The sequence below is a fragment of the Centruroides sculpturatus genome, unplaced genomic scaffold (genome assembly GCF_000671375.1).
Source record: "Centruroides sculpturatus isolate CEXI.00-Female unplaced genomic scaffold, Cexi_2.0 scaffold69, whole genome shotgun sequence".
Classification (NCBI taxonomy): domain Eukaryota; kingdom Metazoa; phylum Arthropoda; class Arachnida; order Scorpiones; family Buthidae; genus Centruroides; species Centruroides sculpturatus.
Window position 1 is genome coordinate 256694 of NW_019384304.1, and position 20390 is coordinate 277083.

Consider the following 20390-nt stretch of genomic DNA (forward strand, 5'->3'; position numbering starts at 1 on the left):
AGCATCGATTATCCGACCCCCGATTAACCGTCACATCGGTTAACCGACCGTTCTAGTCGGCAAATTTCAAATGTCCGATAGTGATGTGGCACTACAATATTTGGCTATGTCTTGGCTACTTTAATATTATTTTTGTTAAATTTTTGCGTGTTTTAGCTGGCAACATGGCTCGACCATTGAAGGGAGACCAGTATTTAAATGAGACTTAATTTTCTAATTATGAGTGGTTGTTTGTTTTGTGAGCAATAAAATAATTTAAAAATAATTCTTAACGATACGATAGCGACGATTATTATTTAAAAAAAAATTGTTAGGCTTAACATTGATGAAAATTCAACGCGAAGTTGGTTAATAGTGATATACTAATTACATGGGATATACTAATATACTATACTAATAATGTATTTTTTTTATTATTCTATTCGGTTATCCGATTTTTCCAGTTATTTGACCAACCCGAGTCCCCAATTGAGTTGGATAATTGATGCTCTATTGTATTTCAATTTAGTGTATCATAGTTATTTATTGAAATAGAATGACTTCTTAAAAAAATTGGAATATGTTAGAAATGTAAGATGTTTATTTTCAGTTTAGAAAGTAGATCCATAGATCCAAAGAGCACTGATATTTTGATTAGTTTATCCAAAAAATAATCATAAAAATAGGAAGACAACAAATGAAAATAATATATCTCAAAATTAACAAAAATTTAACTTTAAAAAAGCTAAATGCAGTATATAAAACAAGCCAAAATCATAATAGTCAATTGACAGAGCTGGATTAACTACTGCACTATAACTTGGCTAACTAATTACACATTTAATCCAGATCTATTATTTCATTATTAATAAATGTAATACTCAATACTTAATACTATTTTACATTTAGTATATGTTTAATAGTATTATTCATGATAATACTCTTAAATATATACTATTAAAATTAATATATTTTAAAGCGTTCAAGTTAAAGTATATTATAAAAACTTAGCTGAATTCTAATTGCAATAAGCAATCGTTATCAGGTAAAAATACTTTAAGCTCTTTCATGCTATTAGCCTGAACATGTGGCTGATAACACGCAACTGTTATTAGTCTTAACTAGTGCTTTAAACATTAATTGCTTGGAATATAATAATTTATATAATTGGTATTATGAAGCTGCTTATATAAGCTGGTATTAAAGTTGGTAACAAACAACAGTGGGTGAATTATATATTAATTAATAATATTAACAATAATAATAATAAATCTTCAAATTTAATTTTTATAATTGTTTTTGTGTGTTTTTTATGCTAGTCAATGAAACCAGTATTTCTTCTCATTGCTGTGCTTTTTACTTACTCTGCTTAATTAATGTTATAAGTCATCATTATCCTTTTAAGCAATTACCAGAGTGATTACAATAAGCAAAGTTGATTAGTTTTGAAAGGGATAATTGATATACAAATAGTATTTAGATAAATTTTTGAAAATAAATCTCTGATAAAATAAAAGTATAATTATTATATTCAGTAATTTCAAAAATTAATATAAAAGTGGACACAAAGTTTATGGATAAAATGATACAAGAAGTATAAATCCATATAAATACTTATTTGTATGGATGAACAATTTATGTAAAAAATTTGGATTAATTTTTTTTCAGTTTAAATATCAATTATAGACAAAATTTAGTTTAGATATCGTCTTTCATTTATGCCTTAACTAAAAAAGATATTTTAAAAAAGATACTTGTTTTAAAATATCTTTTGAATAATTTTATATATAAGGTTTTTCTTATTTTAGATGAAACGATTAAGAAGTGTATTAATTGCTGGTGCACCTGACTATGATGAACTATATCAAAGTATTCGTCAGTTAGAAATTCCATTCCAATTATCTGTAAAAGATTTGCGTTCTCAAATTGTAAGAGAAGCATGTATTACTATAGCGTAAGTATATAATTTTGTTCTAATTTAATTATCATTGTTTTAGTTAAAAATGTCTAGTTTTGTTGGCTGGAATTATCTCTCTCAGTAATTAATTTTTTCTAAAACTTTTTCATGAAAATAACTGGAAAGTGTTTTAACAACATTTTCTTAATCACAGAACTTCTTTACAATAAAATGATTAATTTATTATTTTAATTTCATTATGATTACAAACTTATTACTTTGTCTTATATAATTAGTGATTTTGAAAATAAGCAGTTATGTTACATAGTATATATTGATATAAGCAGTGCATTCGATTCTGTATTACCTAATATCCTTCTTAAAATACTACGTGAATATGATATTTATCTTGCGCTTCATTCTTGGTTGAACAATTAATTCCTATTAAAAATTTATAAAATTAAAATAGGTGATTATACTTTCTTTGACTTTGTTCCTGTATATGGTATTTAACAAGGATCTATTCTTAGTGGCCTTTTCTTTTTAATATATTTAAACCATTTCTGCCAACTTAAATTTCATATGTAGCTTATGCCGATGATATAAAATTATTTTGTTCTGATCCATCTATCTTAGAGTCTGATAGCTATTAATTAATAAATATGTTTAAATCTGCTAACCTGAAAATCAATACAGAAAAAACAGTAGTTTTGTGTTATGCTTTGATCTGTAATTCTCCATTACTTGTTTTTTACTTCAATTCTAATCCAATTATTTATGTAACTTATATTAGCAATTTGGCATTGTTTTTGATACCAAACTTTCTTTCAAAAATCACATTGATAAACTAGTAAAATCTCTGGCTATCAGACATGGAATTTTATGACAATTCTGTAAGCCAATCTTTAATAAAAGAGCATTGCAGACCATTTTTTATGCTAATTTTTAATCTTGTATTGATTTTGGATTGACCATCTGATCAAATTCTGCACCTTTCCTTTTACACAAGATTACTTCTGCTATTAAATTAAATAATTAATAAGATATAACTCATGTATGTAACATGCTTTTCACTATTGACACTAATATTGCTAGAATTTATTTGAGTTTCCTATCTTTCTTTGAGAGAATTAAATATTTTGACTGGTTAATATATTACAAATATTTTAATGGACTTATCTATCAAGATTGGCTTTCACTCCAAATTCCATCAAGAAAACTTTGCTCATCATCATTCATTTTTACCCCTTTTTTCACCTAAATATATCCCAATGATTTTCTTTTAATGTATATTGCAAAACCTTAATAATTTTTATATCTTAACTTTCCAATTTTAAAATGAAATGTAAAAAAGCATTGCATCTCTTTTAAGATTTATTTTTTTTTTGTTTTAGGGTTTGTTATTTGTTTTTAAGATACACTTTTTTGTAGGGGGTGGAAATCAAATGTCTAACCATACTTTTCCTGTAAATTTAATGAAATAAATAAATAAATGATATTAACCTATAATCTGTGGGATATTATTAAAAAAAAATAAGAAGGGAATAATAATTAATTAAACAAATTAATGAGAAACTGGACAAAACAGTAAAATATTGAGAAATACATTCTATATTTTAGTAAAATTATGTAATTAAGGAAAATACTTTGTTTTTTTTTTTAATAGAACATTTAGTGATAACACTTGTTTTCATATTTTAAAGAAAAATGTTTTGAATTTTAAATGTAGTAGACATACATTTTATTAATTTTAATCTCTCATAAAAGATTGAGAGTTTACTTTTGCATGTCTAAAGATATTATTATTATTAAAGAATTCTTTGAATTTTTAAAAAATATCCTTAATTATGGTGATGTTAACTTTATACATTATTGTTTTATTTGGATTAAAATTTAATCAAATGTTTTATATTTTAAGGTATTTATCACAACAGCTTGGACCAAGATTAGATCATTTTGCTGAACTACTTCTGCCTAGTCTAATAAATTTGATTCCAAATAGTGCCAAAATAATGTCCTCAGCTGGAATTGTTGCCATACGTTTTATTATTCAGGTAATTTTTCACTTTTTAAAATTAAATGATTGTACTACGAATAAAACACACCTTTAATAATACAGCTAATAAAAATTAATAAAGTAAAAACGTTTTCGACCATTTCTTGAAGGTGTGTTTTATTCATAGTATATTTATCCAGTTAGTTTGTTACATAAAAAATTAAATGATTGTTTTATGAGTTGTTTTTAATTTAATAAAAACTGAATATTACAAAAATGATTACGTTATAAATATTGAAATTTACATATTTAATTATTAAATCTCTTTTACAGCATACTCATGTGAGTAGGTTAATTCCTATAATAACTTATAACATGACATCCAAATCAAAAGAAATTAGGAGGTAAATATTGAAAACTTAATTGATAAAACTATTTACATTAATGATTTTCAAAAATATAAAAATTTTTTTCTTTTAGAATATGTTGTGAATTTCTTGACCAGTTATTACACACATGGCCTACTCATACGTTAGAAAGACATGTAGCACATATACAAGATGCTATTAAGAAAGGTATTAGTGATGCTGATCCAGAAGCAAGAGCTTTTTCCAGAAAGTATGACTTATTTATTTTTTAATTAATTTTTTTTTTTGTCTCATTAAGATTAGATGTTAAAAAAATTTAAATTTGTTAATATGTAATTGATAGAAATCTCCTGATTAAAATTAGCATAAAGTATACATAGAAATTTTTATCTGTCTGAGTGGTTACTTGCATTGTATCTTTTATAACAAAAAGTACCAAATAAGTGCTTCATTAAAATGTTAAATTCATAACTGCATGATTATATAAAATACCAGCAATAGATCAACATTGGAAAATATAGGATTAAAAATTGAAATTTTTGCAGTAAATGGTAAATATGAAGCTGTTGGAGTATTGACAGTAGCAATGAATATTAAGTTACAGCATAAGTGCATAAACGGACATGGACAAAAACAGAAATTTATTCAATATTTTTGGAAAAAAATCTTTTGCAAAATTATTACTTTCAAAATTATAAGTAAAAATGCTTATTTCAAACTTTCTTTTCAATATCCCAACAGGGAAATGTTAAATTATTTTTAATTTGTGTAATACATAATTAATTAACAAACTGCAGAATTATTAAATACTAATTTTTGTTTAAGATCAATTGATTAATTATGAACATCAAAAGGTCTGTATTTATTTAATCAATCAATTGATCTTAATCAATTAAGCAAACTCAGTATTTTGTACACTAATATATTTTATTACAATTTCTATTAATCACATGACTCTTCATGTTATTAGAGCCATTGTTTACTACTTGTATTATACTTTATTTTAAACAGAACTAGGTAGCCTAATAGTTCAATTAATGTTAACTAACTTAATTTAAAATTAAAATTATGAAAAATTTTTTAAAAAGCAGACAAATTTATAAAATAAAAATTAATGAAATTACTAAAAAATTCAAAATGAATTTAAATTTGATTATCTTTTGTGTTAAACAATGCTGAAGCTATGTCTATAGTTACGNAAACCAATATTTTACAAAGAAGCAGCATGTAAGTAACATGTACCAATACTTTACAAAGAAGCAGCATGTACCTGGGACTCAATGGGACCCCATTGAGTCCCAGGTAAGTCTACAATTCATTCCTTGAAAGGACCACCCATTAACTTCCTCTGTGGGCTTAGCATGAATTGATGAGACGGGTTAACAAAGGGACGAAGGTCTTTATGTAGGGATAGAAAACACAAAAGATTCTACTTTTACTTAGATTGGAGTTGAAGAGATGGCTATTTCTTTGCTCCCACAGCAACTATCCTTTAACTTTGATTTTTGAATAACAACCTTTGGTTATATACACAATACAGATATAGTTTTAGTTTTTATATCTGTATGTATGTGTATATATCAATATATATTCATATATACCTATACAGAAATATAAAAACAAACTAAATCTGTATTGGACAGTGATGGAACATTTTGCCTTTAATATATATATTAAAGGCAAAATGTTCCATCACTGTCCAATACAGATTTAGTTTGTTTTTATATTTCTGTATAGGTATATATGAATATATATTGATATATACACATACATACAGATATAAAAACTAAAACTATATCTGTATTGTGTATATAACCAAAGGTTGTTATTCAAAAATCAAAGTTAAAGGATAGTTGCTGTGGGAGCAAAGAAATAGCCATCTCTTCAACTCCAATCTAAGTAAAAGTAGAATCTTTTGTGTTTTCTATCCCTACATAAAGACCTTCGTCCCTTTGTTAACCCGTCTCATCAATTCATGCTAAGCCCACAGAGGAAGTTAATGGGTGGTCCTTTCAAGGAATGAATTGTAGACTTACCTGGGACTCAATGGGGTCCCATTGAGTCCCAGGTACATGCTGCTTCTTTGTAAAGTATTGGTACATGTTACTTACATGCTGCTTCTTTGTAAAATATTGGTTTCAGTTTTGGTGGAGATGGAACATTTTGCTTTTAATGTATATACAGATTTTTTATTTGAATGTTTTCAAATTTTGTTAGTATTCTTTTCTTGTACAGTGTAATGAACTTAAGATGACTGACAGAAAAATAAACAAAAAAACAATAACTAATTTAATTAGGATAAATAAGGTTTTTTGATTTTTAAATATTTTTATTTCTAAAAAAGTTTTTAAAAAATGCAAAAATTTGCAAATTAAGACTTTTAAAAATTTATTAAAATTGATTTAATTAATTTCTAATCCTTGAAAATTTTGACATTGGAATTAATAATACAAATTTTTATCTTTGAATTTTTAAAAAATATCCTTAATTATGGTGATGTTAACTTNTTTGACATTGGAATTAATAATACAAATTTTTATCTTTGAATTTTTATAAAATATATATATATCAAAACCAAAGATATATTTATTTTGATGAAAAATTTTTGAAAACTTACTTTTTTAAGGGGTTTATGACTATGATTACAATGATTTGAAATTTAAGTAAGTCTAAAAATTAATAAATATTTTTTAAAATGTTTTTGATGTTTTTTTTAAACAAATCTTTATTAGAAAAGATTACTTTATTTCTTTTGTTTTTTTAATATGTTTACTTAAACTTTATTTTATGCATATTTAATAATAATAATAATAATAAAATAGATAGATAATATAAAAAAAAATCAGTAATAGTGAACATGATAAAATTTTATTATTCAGCATACCATGATCTGATTCTGAATTGTTTTCAGGAATGCATTAAATATCAGGAATTCAGATATTTAGTATTACTTTCTATTATTTAATACAAGAAAAATTCTATTTCGTTCTGGTTTATTTGAATAACCCCACCCAATCTCCTCAAATAATACAAAAACATTCCAAAAATATCTATTTACTTATAAAGTCGTTTTTAGCATGCTATTGAATATTACAAACTCCAACAAATACATAATGATATTAAAGGATATGTTTGTCAGTAGTAATGTAATGAATAAGTTTAGTATCCTTTGCTAGGAATTGTCTATTATAAAATGCATTGTCTATTAATTAATTAGAAATTTTCTTCATAGTGAAGAAAATTTCTAAATAATAGACAATGCATTTTATATTAAAATATTACTGCAGAAAAACACAACAACAATAGGTAATAAAAGTACAAGTAAAGAGGTAATAAACCTACTATAAGGAAACTTACCACAAAATTTCAGTACGATGATACAAGCTTATTGTTAAGTCATTAAACTATACACAATATCATTAAAACAAACAGCAAATATTGAAAATACAGTCATTTTCTACTTTATACTTCTACTAGAGCAACTTTTTGAATGTTCACAAATTAACATTGAAAAATATGTAGTACCAGGATTATTTTATTTTGATATTGTGATGGATAAAATATTAAAGATTATTATAGTAGGAAGTGAGATACCATGGTATAGCAGTAATTACTAATTGAACAGCAATATTGTAATTTAGATAAAAAATAGTTTCTCTTTGAAAACAAACTATTTTTAATTTGTTTTCAATTAAAATTATTAATGTTTCCAACAAATTTTTATTAACTAAACCTTTATATACTCTGATGTATCAAATTTAAATAAATACATTTATCTTTGCTTTATAGAAGGAAGTTTTTTATTGCGAACAGTAAACTACAGGAAAATACATTCACTTTTATAATTGTTTCTTTCAAAGTTAAATAACATAATTATTACATACATAATGGTTTTGTAATACTGTTTAAACTATTGAATATTTGTTTAATCGTTTTGCAAATTACATCTAAATTCAAAATTTCCAGCAAATAAAAGTCAAAAATACACATCAAATGTTTTCGGCCACTAAATTTATTGGCCTTCCTCAGGAAATACAAACTGGAAAAATTATTCTATAAATAGAACGTAGCTGCCTTTTAAATTTTAAAAGAACAAAAACAGCTGTGACTGTGATCTTAGACTACAAACTGACACTACATCACATATATAGAAGGATCGCAAATAATTTAAACGTACTCCTTATCTATAGAAGGAAACCCACCGTTTTCCGCCTTCTCTCAAACACGAAGAACGACACTGAAGACGCTCTGCTCCTAGGATTTATCACATACCCTTATATGATGAGAGGTTTGACAGATTACTAGCTTATATAGGATCCACGTACAGATCGCTGCAAGCCAGACTAAAAGATGACAAATATGACGTGCTAAAAGGTAACATCAATACGGCTTTAGCACAGTATGCCAGTGATCTGGGGATTTCTCCCTGTTGGGACCAGGCCAAACTAATACACAAGGTTTTCAACAGGCAAAATATTAAAAAAAATTTTAGAAGCAGTAGCGATCTACAAGGCGAGCATGAGTGGAAACTGCATGAATATGGATGTCATTCCTTTATCATCAGTGTGGAAACGCTATCTAGACTCATAATATTTGGCATACATGATATGTCACACCGTTTTCGTTTTTTTTAAATTTAAAAGGCAACTATGTTCTATTTATAGAATGGTTTTTCCAGTTTGTATTTCCTGAGGAAGGCCGATAAATTTAGTGGCCGAAAACGTTTGATGTGTATTTTTGACTTTTATTTGCTGGAAATTTTGAATTTAGGTCTAATTTGCAAATATTACAGTTCCAGTTTATGGTGAGGTTGTATTTGTTTAATCATTTGTCAGTCTTAATGATCACATGGTAACAAATTACAACATATACTATATTAATATTTATTTATAATGAAACAAACTTTATATAAATATATTAATTATTGCAAAAACTGGATGTATTGCTTTTATATTTTATATTTCCAGTTTTTTATACAATAAAGATACAATAATATACAATAAAGTTTTATACAATAAAGTTTATTATATAAGATTAAAAACATAAGTTCAGTTATTAAATTGTTTTCATTACTGGGTTTAGGTGTATATGGAGTTAATTTATAAAAATCTATGTAGTATATACTCACATAAGATGCCGAATATAGTTTAAGGAATAAATTGTAGTCTTTCAGCATTAGATTTATTTACTTGATGAATTAGATACATGCAAGTACTTTTGACATTTCAAAATGTCATCCTCAAGTGATGAAAAATATATAAAATTTGAATAAGGATTTAAAAAAAAACTCTTTACATAAAGTGAACATAATAATGTTTTTTTAAACTTTATTGTTATTGAACTTTTCGTATTGCCACTTTGAAATATTATTAAAGTTTTCATATTCATATGCCCCATTGAAAAGTTTAATGACATAACTCAATATGAAAAAGAAATAAAATATAAAAATTATAAATATTTTTTGGAAAAATTATACCTAAATATAATCAGTTGGAACTGTCAGGGCTTAAAAAATAAAATAGTAAGTAATGAATTTCTCCAATTGATTGACAATTCAGATATTTTGGGATTGACAGAAACATGGATGCTGACACCAATTAATGAAATTAATATTTTTTTCACCTTAATGTGATAGTTAAATTTGAAATGTTGAAAGTAATTGTGTGTATTTATCAAGTAAATAAATCTAATGCCAAAAGATAGTACAATTTCTTCCTTATAGAATTAATTTATATATATGATATATAAACATTCCAAGAAACTAATGTATTAATAATCATCCAATCATCAGCCAAATTAATTGGGCTGAATATTTTTAATTTTGTAATTTGTAATTAATATTTGTAGCATAATTTCTACCTAATTAATTTGGCTGATGTTCTGATGATTATTAGTTTATATAAATAACAAAGAAAAATAATGGAACTATATTTTAGAGCTACTTAAAGATGATATTCCATTTAATCAGTAATGCTGCCTAATTGCATTTTTTCGGCCATATATTTAGAAAGTTTAAAAGTCATGGATGGAGAGTAAGAGTAAATTTTTAAAAAATACAGAGTCGTGTATTTTTACACTGACTCCCCATAACTGCTATGTCTCTTGAGTGACAATAATTTCAATGATGGCAACTATGTCATTTCAGTTGAAAGCAAATTATCATAAATCTTATATAATTGTAGTAGACAAGTATTCTGCTTAACTATTCAGCATTATACTGTATTCAATTACAGGTAATATGTCTGATTTTGCTTGGGAAAATGATACATTAAGTAAAGTTATATATATCTATTGTGTGTGTGTGTCTGAAATTGCAATATGTATATGTTTGGTTAGTTGAACAAATCTATGACATCACTAATCCCTTGATACAATGCTATTGTTCAGCAGAGAAATGAGAAAATTGAATCCACATGCTTAGCACTTGAAAAATAATAGCAGCTGATAGGTGCTAGAATTGAAGTTGCAGCTAATAGTCTTTCTTTGTAGTTCTAAATCAAATTTCTTTGATCAATAAAATTTGCAATGAAAATTTCAAAATTATACTTTTCTAACTCTGGTATTTGCACCAATAGATTAGCTGAATTATTGGGCTATGTTAATGATTAGTTACTAATTAATTTGACTGGAGGTAGGCAGATATACCATTGTTTCTTATTAATTTTGATAATTTTAATTATAAAGTTAATTTACTATATTTATAATAGGCTTAATACAAATTCAGCTGATCCTTTGGCATTAAATCATTAAATTGGATTTGAGTAGTAGTAGTTTGGTATTTTCTGAGATTTTTTTAAACTGAAATTTTTTAGTAAATGCATCAATTCATTATTCTTTCCTAGAAATGTATTGTGTGATGTCATTGTCTCATTTCAAACAAAATTTTCTCCATTAATGACCACAAATTTAAGCTATTGTATTTAAATATCACAGTTGACTTTACACCCACTGGCCTCCAAGAAAAACTTCCTATTCATGCTAAAGACATGATAAGAAACAGATGTAAACTATTTACTCTTGCAAAGAATATTATAATTCTATCAAAGCTCATAAAATAGAATAAGAATTAGCATATATTCTTTACAGGACTATCCTGAATATATGTACAAAATTTTATAGAATCTTGTTTAGCCATTCTTACTTCAAATTTAGAAAGACTGTCTGGTTTGACTGTCTTGCATCTGATTTCAAATCAAGATGAGTACTAAATTGAAATAGTGTACAATATTAAAAGATGATAAAACTTTTTGATGAAAGAGAAACTGAGCATGCCACCGAAGCTTAAAGGTGCATTTTTTTCTTGTTAACTATGCACAGTGATAATTTCGTTCAATAACATTAATTTGTATTAATGCAGTTTTATTGTCTCAAAATGAAATTTTTCTAACTACAAAAAATTTCCCTAATGCAAAGGAAATTCTTGAACTTGAGTGTTATCAAGTGACAAATTTGTATGTAAAATTTTATGACACATGATGCATTCAAGATTTGTTTCCTCACTATCAAAGAAAATTTATTACTTTTGACTGTTGTATGCATGTGTGTTTCTAAAAATGTGAATGAACGTTAGACAGATGATAAATCTTACTGTTATGTCAGACAAGTACAATACTTTCCAGCAGTTTCTTACTTTAAACAATTTGATACATATCTTTTTGTTAGTTTAATGCAGGGTCACCAAACTACAGCCCGCAGGACAGATCTGGCCTGTGAGCTCAGTTCATCCAGCCTGCCGCCACACTGTGCCACAAATGAGCTAAAATATAATTATTTATATGGAAATATCATAGATTGTAGATGAACTTACTATGTAGAAAAAATTTAAATAAGTGTAAGTAAAAATGACAAAATTGGTCCAATCTGGTTTTTGCATTTGACAGTAATGTAATTTTTAGGAAAATCAGTGAAATAAAAAATTTGATGACGTTTTGCGACTTTGGATATTGGAGTGCTTTTTGTGTAAGTACCTCAATGAAGTTTCTAAGAAAAGTGATTACGAGCTTGCTGCAGTGATGGTGTTTGTGTATTGGTAAATAAATATATTGGTTTTCTTTATTTTTTGTGTATTCAGTATACTATATTGAACAAAATGGTTATGCTACCTGCACTCGTCATTCTCTCAGTTTCTGGCCCACTGTGAAAAACGTTTGGTGACCCCTGGTTTAATGCAATTATTTTTTTTGTTTTGATTATTTTATTTGTAAAACTATAATAAACAGAAAAATATCAGAATTTTTCAGTATTCTAAATCATATATTACTACCACCAGACTACAATCTCCACAACCACAATCTTTATACATACAATCAGCTTTCAGAAGAAAATAATAAAAATAAAAATAATAATAATAATAATAAATTTTATTGAATATTTTTTAATTTAAAAATTAAATTATTATATATGTTATTAATGATATTTTATATATTTTACAGAGCATTTTGGGGCTTTGCAGACCATTTTAAGGATCAAGCGGATAGTTTATTAAATTCTTTAGATACCAGTAAACAACGAATGTTACAGGGTGAATTATCAATGAGTAATTCATCTAGTAACAGTAGTTTGAATAGCTCTGGTAGACCCCTTAGATCAAGTGTCTCGTGTCATGGAGGATCTGTTGAAAATCTCAGGTAAATTTTCTAATTTTTCTTAAGACCATTTAATGTCATTTTTAAATTAGCACATTGGTCACATTGCTATTTATAAGTATTAAATTATTTAAAAGAAATTTTTTTAAGTTTGTTATATAAAAGTTATGAGAGTCTTATTTAATTACTAAATATATTTAAAAAATAATTTCAATATTGTAAAAGATATAATTGAATTTGAATACATTAATTCTTTGATTAAAGCATCTGTGTTCATTTTCTTAATGAAATTTCAAAGTATTTAATGGAACAATTAATAGCATCATATTCTATGAAAAAGAATAATTAAAATTTTAATTCATTTAAATTATGTATCTCGTCAATATGTTTGAAATAAAGTAAAATGCATTTTATAATAACAGGTGAAATGTAATGTTACTGTAAAATTATATATTATTAAATTGGAAATTGGATTTCAGTTAATTTTTATTGTAAAATATTAGATTTGTTTAAAAAATTGACATTTCTAATCCTTATAATTTCATAAATTCATGTGTAGATTATCATTCGTAATCTTGATTTGGATATACCTGGAGAATGTATTTATTAATTCAGATTTTTTCTATATTTTCATGAACTAGTTATGATATTTTCTGTTTTTAACTATTATAAATGAAGAATCATATGTATATGAATCATTTATTTGAATGAAATCCAATAGATTATGTGAATAAAAAATATCATTATCCATCTGGTTGTTGAAATAAAAATGATGTATAAAAAGATTGTAAATGTATTATTATATAATTGATTAATTAGTTAAAAAATGATGTACACTTTTTATCTGTTTGAAATACAAAACATTAAAACAAAAAAATCATACATAAATTTTGTATTTTTGTTTTATAATGAAGAATATTCTTAATGTAATTTAAGTTATTCTTATTAAATTTCTTTGCATAACTTTATTTTAAAATGGAACAATATATTGTAATCATTAATGCATTTTATTTCAAATTATTGAAATATTTAATATAATTATTATAATTTTCTGTTAAGGATAAAACCTTCGAAAATAGAAATGATATTGAGTATTGATAGAGAATACAAAATTAACTTTTTCAGCTAAAATGAGTGTTAGTTTTTTATTGCCTTTTCATTAAGTGAGTTAAAAAGAAATTAAATATTAAAATTAAATATTTTAAAATTTTTTGAACATGGTTCCATGTTTCTGACAATTCATTGTTAAGTGAGTGAGTTGAATAAATGTATTCAAAAATGTGTTGCTCTGTGTTAGATATTTCAGAATTCAGATTCCTTGTACAGAAGTAGAACATACTGTTCGGTTTATGTTGAATTATTGCTGCCTTGTCTAAATAAGCTAAGAAAATATTCTCAGTATGAAGTAGATTGTAGTTAACTACATAAATTATCTTTAACTACATACATAACATGTATTCATAATGATAATATTCTGCAATAATTTCTGTTGCATTTCTATATTTTTACTTTGACTTTGATGATTAAATGATAATTATGTAGGAAATCGGGTTATTTTTCTGTTATTAGTACAATTTTATAATAATATTTTACATATCAAATAGTTTTGTTTAGTTTTACAATAAGATACCACTATTACTGTACTTCCTCAATTAAATCCTGGAGGAATTTATTTTTAAAACTTAAGGTTTATTTCCCTCAAAGTTGGTGTTTAATTACTTGTGCTTTTCCAAACTGTTAAACTATTTTTTGATTATATTGATTGCTGGGTTGAAATAATTATAGTTTTCACAGTTAAATTGATTTGACATTTTCAGTTTGGTGGTTGTTTGTGTCTGCTTCAGTATCGGAATCACGATCTTGACTATATCTCTTCTGGTCAAACTCACCTTCACTCTAATTTGAGTTTTCTTATTTATCCTTCAGCTGATTATAAATGCAATTTGACTTTTCTGAGCTCAATATTTGACAATATTTATTTCAAAAAATGTTTCTGTAAACCTTGGAATAGAAAATGCTGTTCAACTCTAGACAAATTAAAGAAGTAGAATTTTAGTTAAATTCTTATCTGCTGCTCTAAACTACATTATCCTTTACTTATACAGTGCAGTACTTCAACATGCTCGACATGCTTTCCAACCTAATGTTTATTTTAACAGCTTCTTCATTCCCCAGGGTTTAATCAAGGAAATGTGTGTGAAAATTAATATTAAATATTTGTATATAATGTGTATTAAAATTAGTGAAATACTACTACTGTAAAATTTACAGAATGACAACAGATTAGATGAAAATTCAAGTGATGACTTTGTCTTTGATGCAAAATTGATTAGGTTATTTGTAATACAGTAGCAAAAGAATAAAAACTGCTGATGAAATAATTAGAAGAAACCTAAATTATCTTTATCAAATCAATTAGATTATAACATAATGTCATTTGATGGGAATGATTATTCCCATGTCATATGTTGTATAATCAATATTTATATTTTGGAATTTTGTTTTTTTCACTTAATTAATTAGTTTTGATATATTTTTTTTGTACACTAATATGTTATACACAAGAAATAAATAACTTTATGTAGATTTCCAAAAAAATATTGGCAAAAATATATGAATTCTCAATATATATCATTCTAATAGTTTAGATTATGATGCCTTATTCAATTTTTTTTATAAATGTTTATATTTACAAAAGAGGGTTTATAAGTTGTTTGTAAATGCATTGTTGAAACTAAATGTGTAATTACAGACAAAATACACCCACTCTACATCTATACACATCATACACACTTTTAAGTATTATATATATACAGTAGAGCGTCATTTATCCGAATCAATTGGGGACTGGGGTGGTTCGGATAACTTATTTTTCGGATAACGAATCATGTACGAAAAAATATATTAATTTATTCCATGTTGAAATTTCTCTCCGTTGCGTGTCGCTTCGCGTTGAATTTTCGTCGATGTTAAGCCTAACGAAGACTATTGTATCGTTAAAAATTATTTTTTTATTTTGTACAAACAAAATAAATTTATTGAAAAATATAAAAACAATAAAAAATTATACTTCAGATGTTAATTTAGTATCAGAAACGTAAAATATTTGAGTAGCCCGAGAAATAGCCGAAGATTGCAGCACCACAGCACTAGCGAAAATTTAAATTTGCCGACTGGAATGCTTTTGGATAACGGACGTTTTGGATAACCAGCTTCGGATAAACGACACTCTACTGTAATTTATTTATACCTAGCATTTTTTTAGACTGAAACACACCTCTCACATCATACATTACTTCAATAGGAAATTGTTTTGCTTTGTTATAAATCATGCTTTTTAGGAACATAAAATACAGTGATGTAAATCAAAGATACAAGAATCCAGGGATTCTATATATATATAATTTCGTAGAGTGGGTATATATATAATTTCATTATCTGAACTGTACTGTTAGGCTTGCGTACTGAAGAACCTAAATATGTTAGATCTTTCATAACCTGTTAAAAGAGGTTTTTCTAACAAATAAATTGAAATGTTATGTCCTTTGAATCAGACATTCATCTGAGTTCAAGAATTATTCAGAAGATGATTTAATTCTCAGATATTTTATTTAAATGCATTTTGGATATGAATGCTTTCCAATCTCTCTTCAGTAAATTCTACAATCTGCAATAGAGTCTGCACGAATATTTTGGACTTTTCAAAATTGATCAGAGTAACCTGTGATTGATTTTGAAGAGTGAACTATTTGTGTAAGCTTATCACATATTGTAGCATTACTGAAGAGGTATCAGAGAGCATTCAGATCCAAAATGCATTTAAATAAAATATATGAGAATTATTAAATTGCCTTCTGAATAATTCTTGAACTTGGGTGAATGTCTGATTCGAAGGACATAACATTTCAATTTATTTGTCTGAAAAAACCCCTTTTAAGTTGTTATAAAAGTAAATGATTATATCTGGCAAATATTGCTAATTTTAACTTTGTATTAAATAAAGAATCTTCAAATACTGGATTAATATAAAATACAAAATAATCCTTCATCACACCTTTAACCGGTATTAAATTTGAGTAAGATTACATGCAAACGTTTTCGGATCCTTCCCTGGGTCCTTTCTCAAGCAACGATTCGTCCTTAAAATTCATTAGAACGAAGACCAGTAGAACGAACTTATTCTGAACTGCGACATTCGAAAAACTAATTCTTCAGAACCACATTTCAAAAGTCGAAATTCAAAAATCAATGTGAATCACGTGCATTCCAGTATTCTGTAAACAAATTCATTATGTAACGCCCGTAAAAAATCCATAAAAACCTTTTTAAGAAAACCAAACTTTACATAATGAATTTGTTTACGGAATACTGGAATGCACGTGATTCACATTGATTTTTGAATTTCGACTTTTGAAATGTGGTTCTGAAGAATTAGTTTTTCGAATGTCGCAGTTCAGAAGAAGTTCGTTCTACTGGTCTTCGTTTTAATTAATTTTAAGGACGAATCGTTGCTTGAGAAAAAACCCAGGGAAGGATCCGAAAACGTTTGCATGTAATCTTACTCAAATTTAATACCGGTTAAAAGTTTGATGAGGGATTATTTTGTATTAAATGTTAGATCTCTTTTTAAAAGTCATATACATATATATAATGACCTATATTAAATAATAATGGATAATTTTATAATAAAATATCTAAAAGCCACACAGCATAACTGGTAATGCATCTGCTTGGTAAGCAGAAGTTGCAGATTTGAGTCTCACTCTGAATTGATCTTTTCTTCAAGAAGATTCTAAAATTAATGTAATTATTAATATTTACAACACGATGGTTAGCCTGTCTATCTTTGCTCCAAATTATATACTTTCAGTAATTAGAGTAATCATGATAATAGCCTGAAGAAATCTGGTTTTTAGATATTCAGTTATAAAGATTTCAATTTTTGGTTATTATATACAGTTGTCTTTATACTGTGCAGTAAAAAATTTGTAATGACATTAAAGTTATACATACGATATTGCATACGACTTCAGGTCTTATATAATGACGTATGTATTACTTCATTGACATTACAAATTTCTCACTGCACGATAAGTTTTAAGACACTCTATACTAATATTTTAATTATTTTGTAGTCTCATTAATGTGAACATCATATCTGACTTATCTGGAATTTTCATTTGTAATTTAATTCTTCATAATGCTAATATAGTATTTAAAATATTCTAAAATTAGTTGCTATTTTAAATAATGATACTAATAAATTTTCCATTAAATATTAACAGACAAGTAAAAAAAGAATTGTTTTTCTATTAACAGATATTTCTAAAAATAATAATTCAGTCTCTAAAAGCTTTAAAAATTAAATTTTCATATAATAACAATAATGTTAAAAATAATTTAATTATATCAAACTATGTATAAATGTATATTTAATTTGAGAAAACATTAAAATTATCATATGATTACTAGAGTAATGATCATCCAGTTTGTAGAATTTTCTCCTTCATAAAATTTTAAAATATTTCCTGTTGTTGTTTTTTATTCCTTACAGATGATGTAACAGGTGCTGAAATTGCCTTTAAAGAAAAAAATATATATTTTGTGCTAATTAAGTTAATAAGTTTTCATGTGAAGTAGATTAATTAACAAAACATCAAGATGGCAAGAATATAATTTATTGCTTAAGAGAGGATAAAATTTTAATTAACATTTTTGTTTTTCAAACAAGGAATTGTTGTCATTATAATTATTGATTGCAAGTTAAACAAATTCTATAATTATGTCAACTGAAAAATAATTATATTTTTAACAATTGTTAAAATTAAAATTTTCTGTTTTATTAAAGAGAATTTTGTTGAGAGTTTTTCATTTTTAATACAATTCTACATCTATAAATTATCAGTTAGTGATATCTAATTGTAATGATTCAAGTTTTGCAGATTAGAATAGTTACAGTGTAGTGAGATTACCATAATTAAATTTCCTGCATTGTTTGCTGTAGAAATTCATAGCCCTCATACGATGATATACATTATATGTAGGATAAACACATTTATTTTACAAGTTATTAATTATTTAATTGGGAAAAGATTACAATATGAAAGCTGCCAGAAATATTTGAGAGATCAAACTATTAATTAATGGTTGTTTTATATAACTGACATGTTAGACCATTCAAGAAAGTTTATTTTGTAATCAGAAATTATAAAATTTAAATTGGGAAAATTATTTTACTTTCTTGTTAGTTATGATTTTAATAATCTACACTTAGTAGAAAATTTACTGAGTATTAAAACTGAACATTCAATAATCTTTATACTAAATTGAGAGCACTAGCTTCATTTCAAACTAATTACTGGCCTTTGCTTTTTGGAGTTTACAGTTGTTTAGATTTTTCATACTTTAGTGCTTCTGAACTCTGTAATCATGCCAGAAGATGACAATTAATGAATGCAAAAGTATTAGAGTATGAAAGAGAACATTTTTAAGTGACTCTAAACTTAAAAAGAAAAAAGGCAGAAGCCAGTAATTAATAATTTTTATGAGCACATGTCATTAAAATTTTTTTAAACCATGTATTTCATCTTTATTACACATCTACAAGAATATATAAAATTTAATTCAGCAATACACAGGTAGTCTTTGATTAACGTAGTAGGTAAATTCTCTGAAGGTAGTATATCAAGCAAAAAACACATTAAGAAAAACTATGTATATATAGAGTATTCTTATAAGATATGATTATTGGATGCATTCTTGAACCTTCACTTATACATTTTGAGATTTTTTTGATATGTATTAGTCATTCAGCTTTCAGGACAATGAGTTAGGCTGGTTGTCATGCAAGTGCTATTACCATCAGAAAATACTTCAAATTTTCATTATTTATGTGGTGAATAAACGTTCTTCATGCAGATTAAATATACTGGCATAGAAAAAAAGGTAAAGATTATAATCGAATTTTCAAATACAGAAGATGAGTATTTTCAATATTGGTTCTTCAACCTAGATCTTTAAATTTAGCAACATTTTATTTACTGTGAGCATTCTCTTTTGACTGGCATGGAAAAGTAAGCATTTTCTTAAGACCTCTGCATTTCAAAATCAAAAACAGTGGTAAAGAAGACAGCTGAAATTCAAAATATAAAAAAATAATTGAAATTTGTTTAAAAATTATTGAATTACTTGCTTTATAAAGAATAGGTTAGGATACTCTCCATGCTGTATTTACTGGTAACTTTATCTGAAACTGCATTATACTGAAAAAATGGCATATACTGCAAAAATTGTTTTATAATTAATAGTGTTAAAACAAAAATGTATTAGATAACGAGGGAAATCTTTCAACCCAACACAAAATAAATGATATTTCCAGAGCTGTTGAATATATTTATTTCTGAGAAAAACAAAAATGAACCTCATTTTTACTTTTGTACTTGGGTCAAAAACTGGCCTCAAAATTTGCAGCACATACAGACATACAAATACCTCATACTATCTGATTAGCATCCCCATATGCAAAATGGTAATAAGAGGACTTATTTTTCCTCTTTACCTCTGGT

At 25.8% G+C, this 20390-nt stretch overlaps 1 protein-coding gene across 1 annotated transcript in view; it reads left to right on the forward strand.

Annotated features, from left to right (window-relative positions):
• The window catches only part of LOC111618249 (CLIP-associating protein 1-like), a 184925-nt gene that overhangs the window by 130348 nt on the left and 34187 nt on the right, over positions 1-20390 (forward strand). The window contains exons 16-20 of the mRNA XM_023359738.1: positions 1788-1933; positions 3795-3930; positions 4206-4276; positions 4353-4490; positions 12673-12867. Of these exons, the coding sequence (XP_023215506.1) occupies positions 1788-1933; positions 3795-3930; positions 4206-4276; positions 4353-4490; positions 12673-12867 (686 nt within the window). The remainder of the gene's footprint in view (positions 1-1787; positions 1934-3794; positions 3931-4205; positions 4277-4352; positions 4491-12672; positions 12868-20390) is intronic.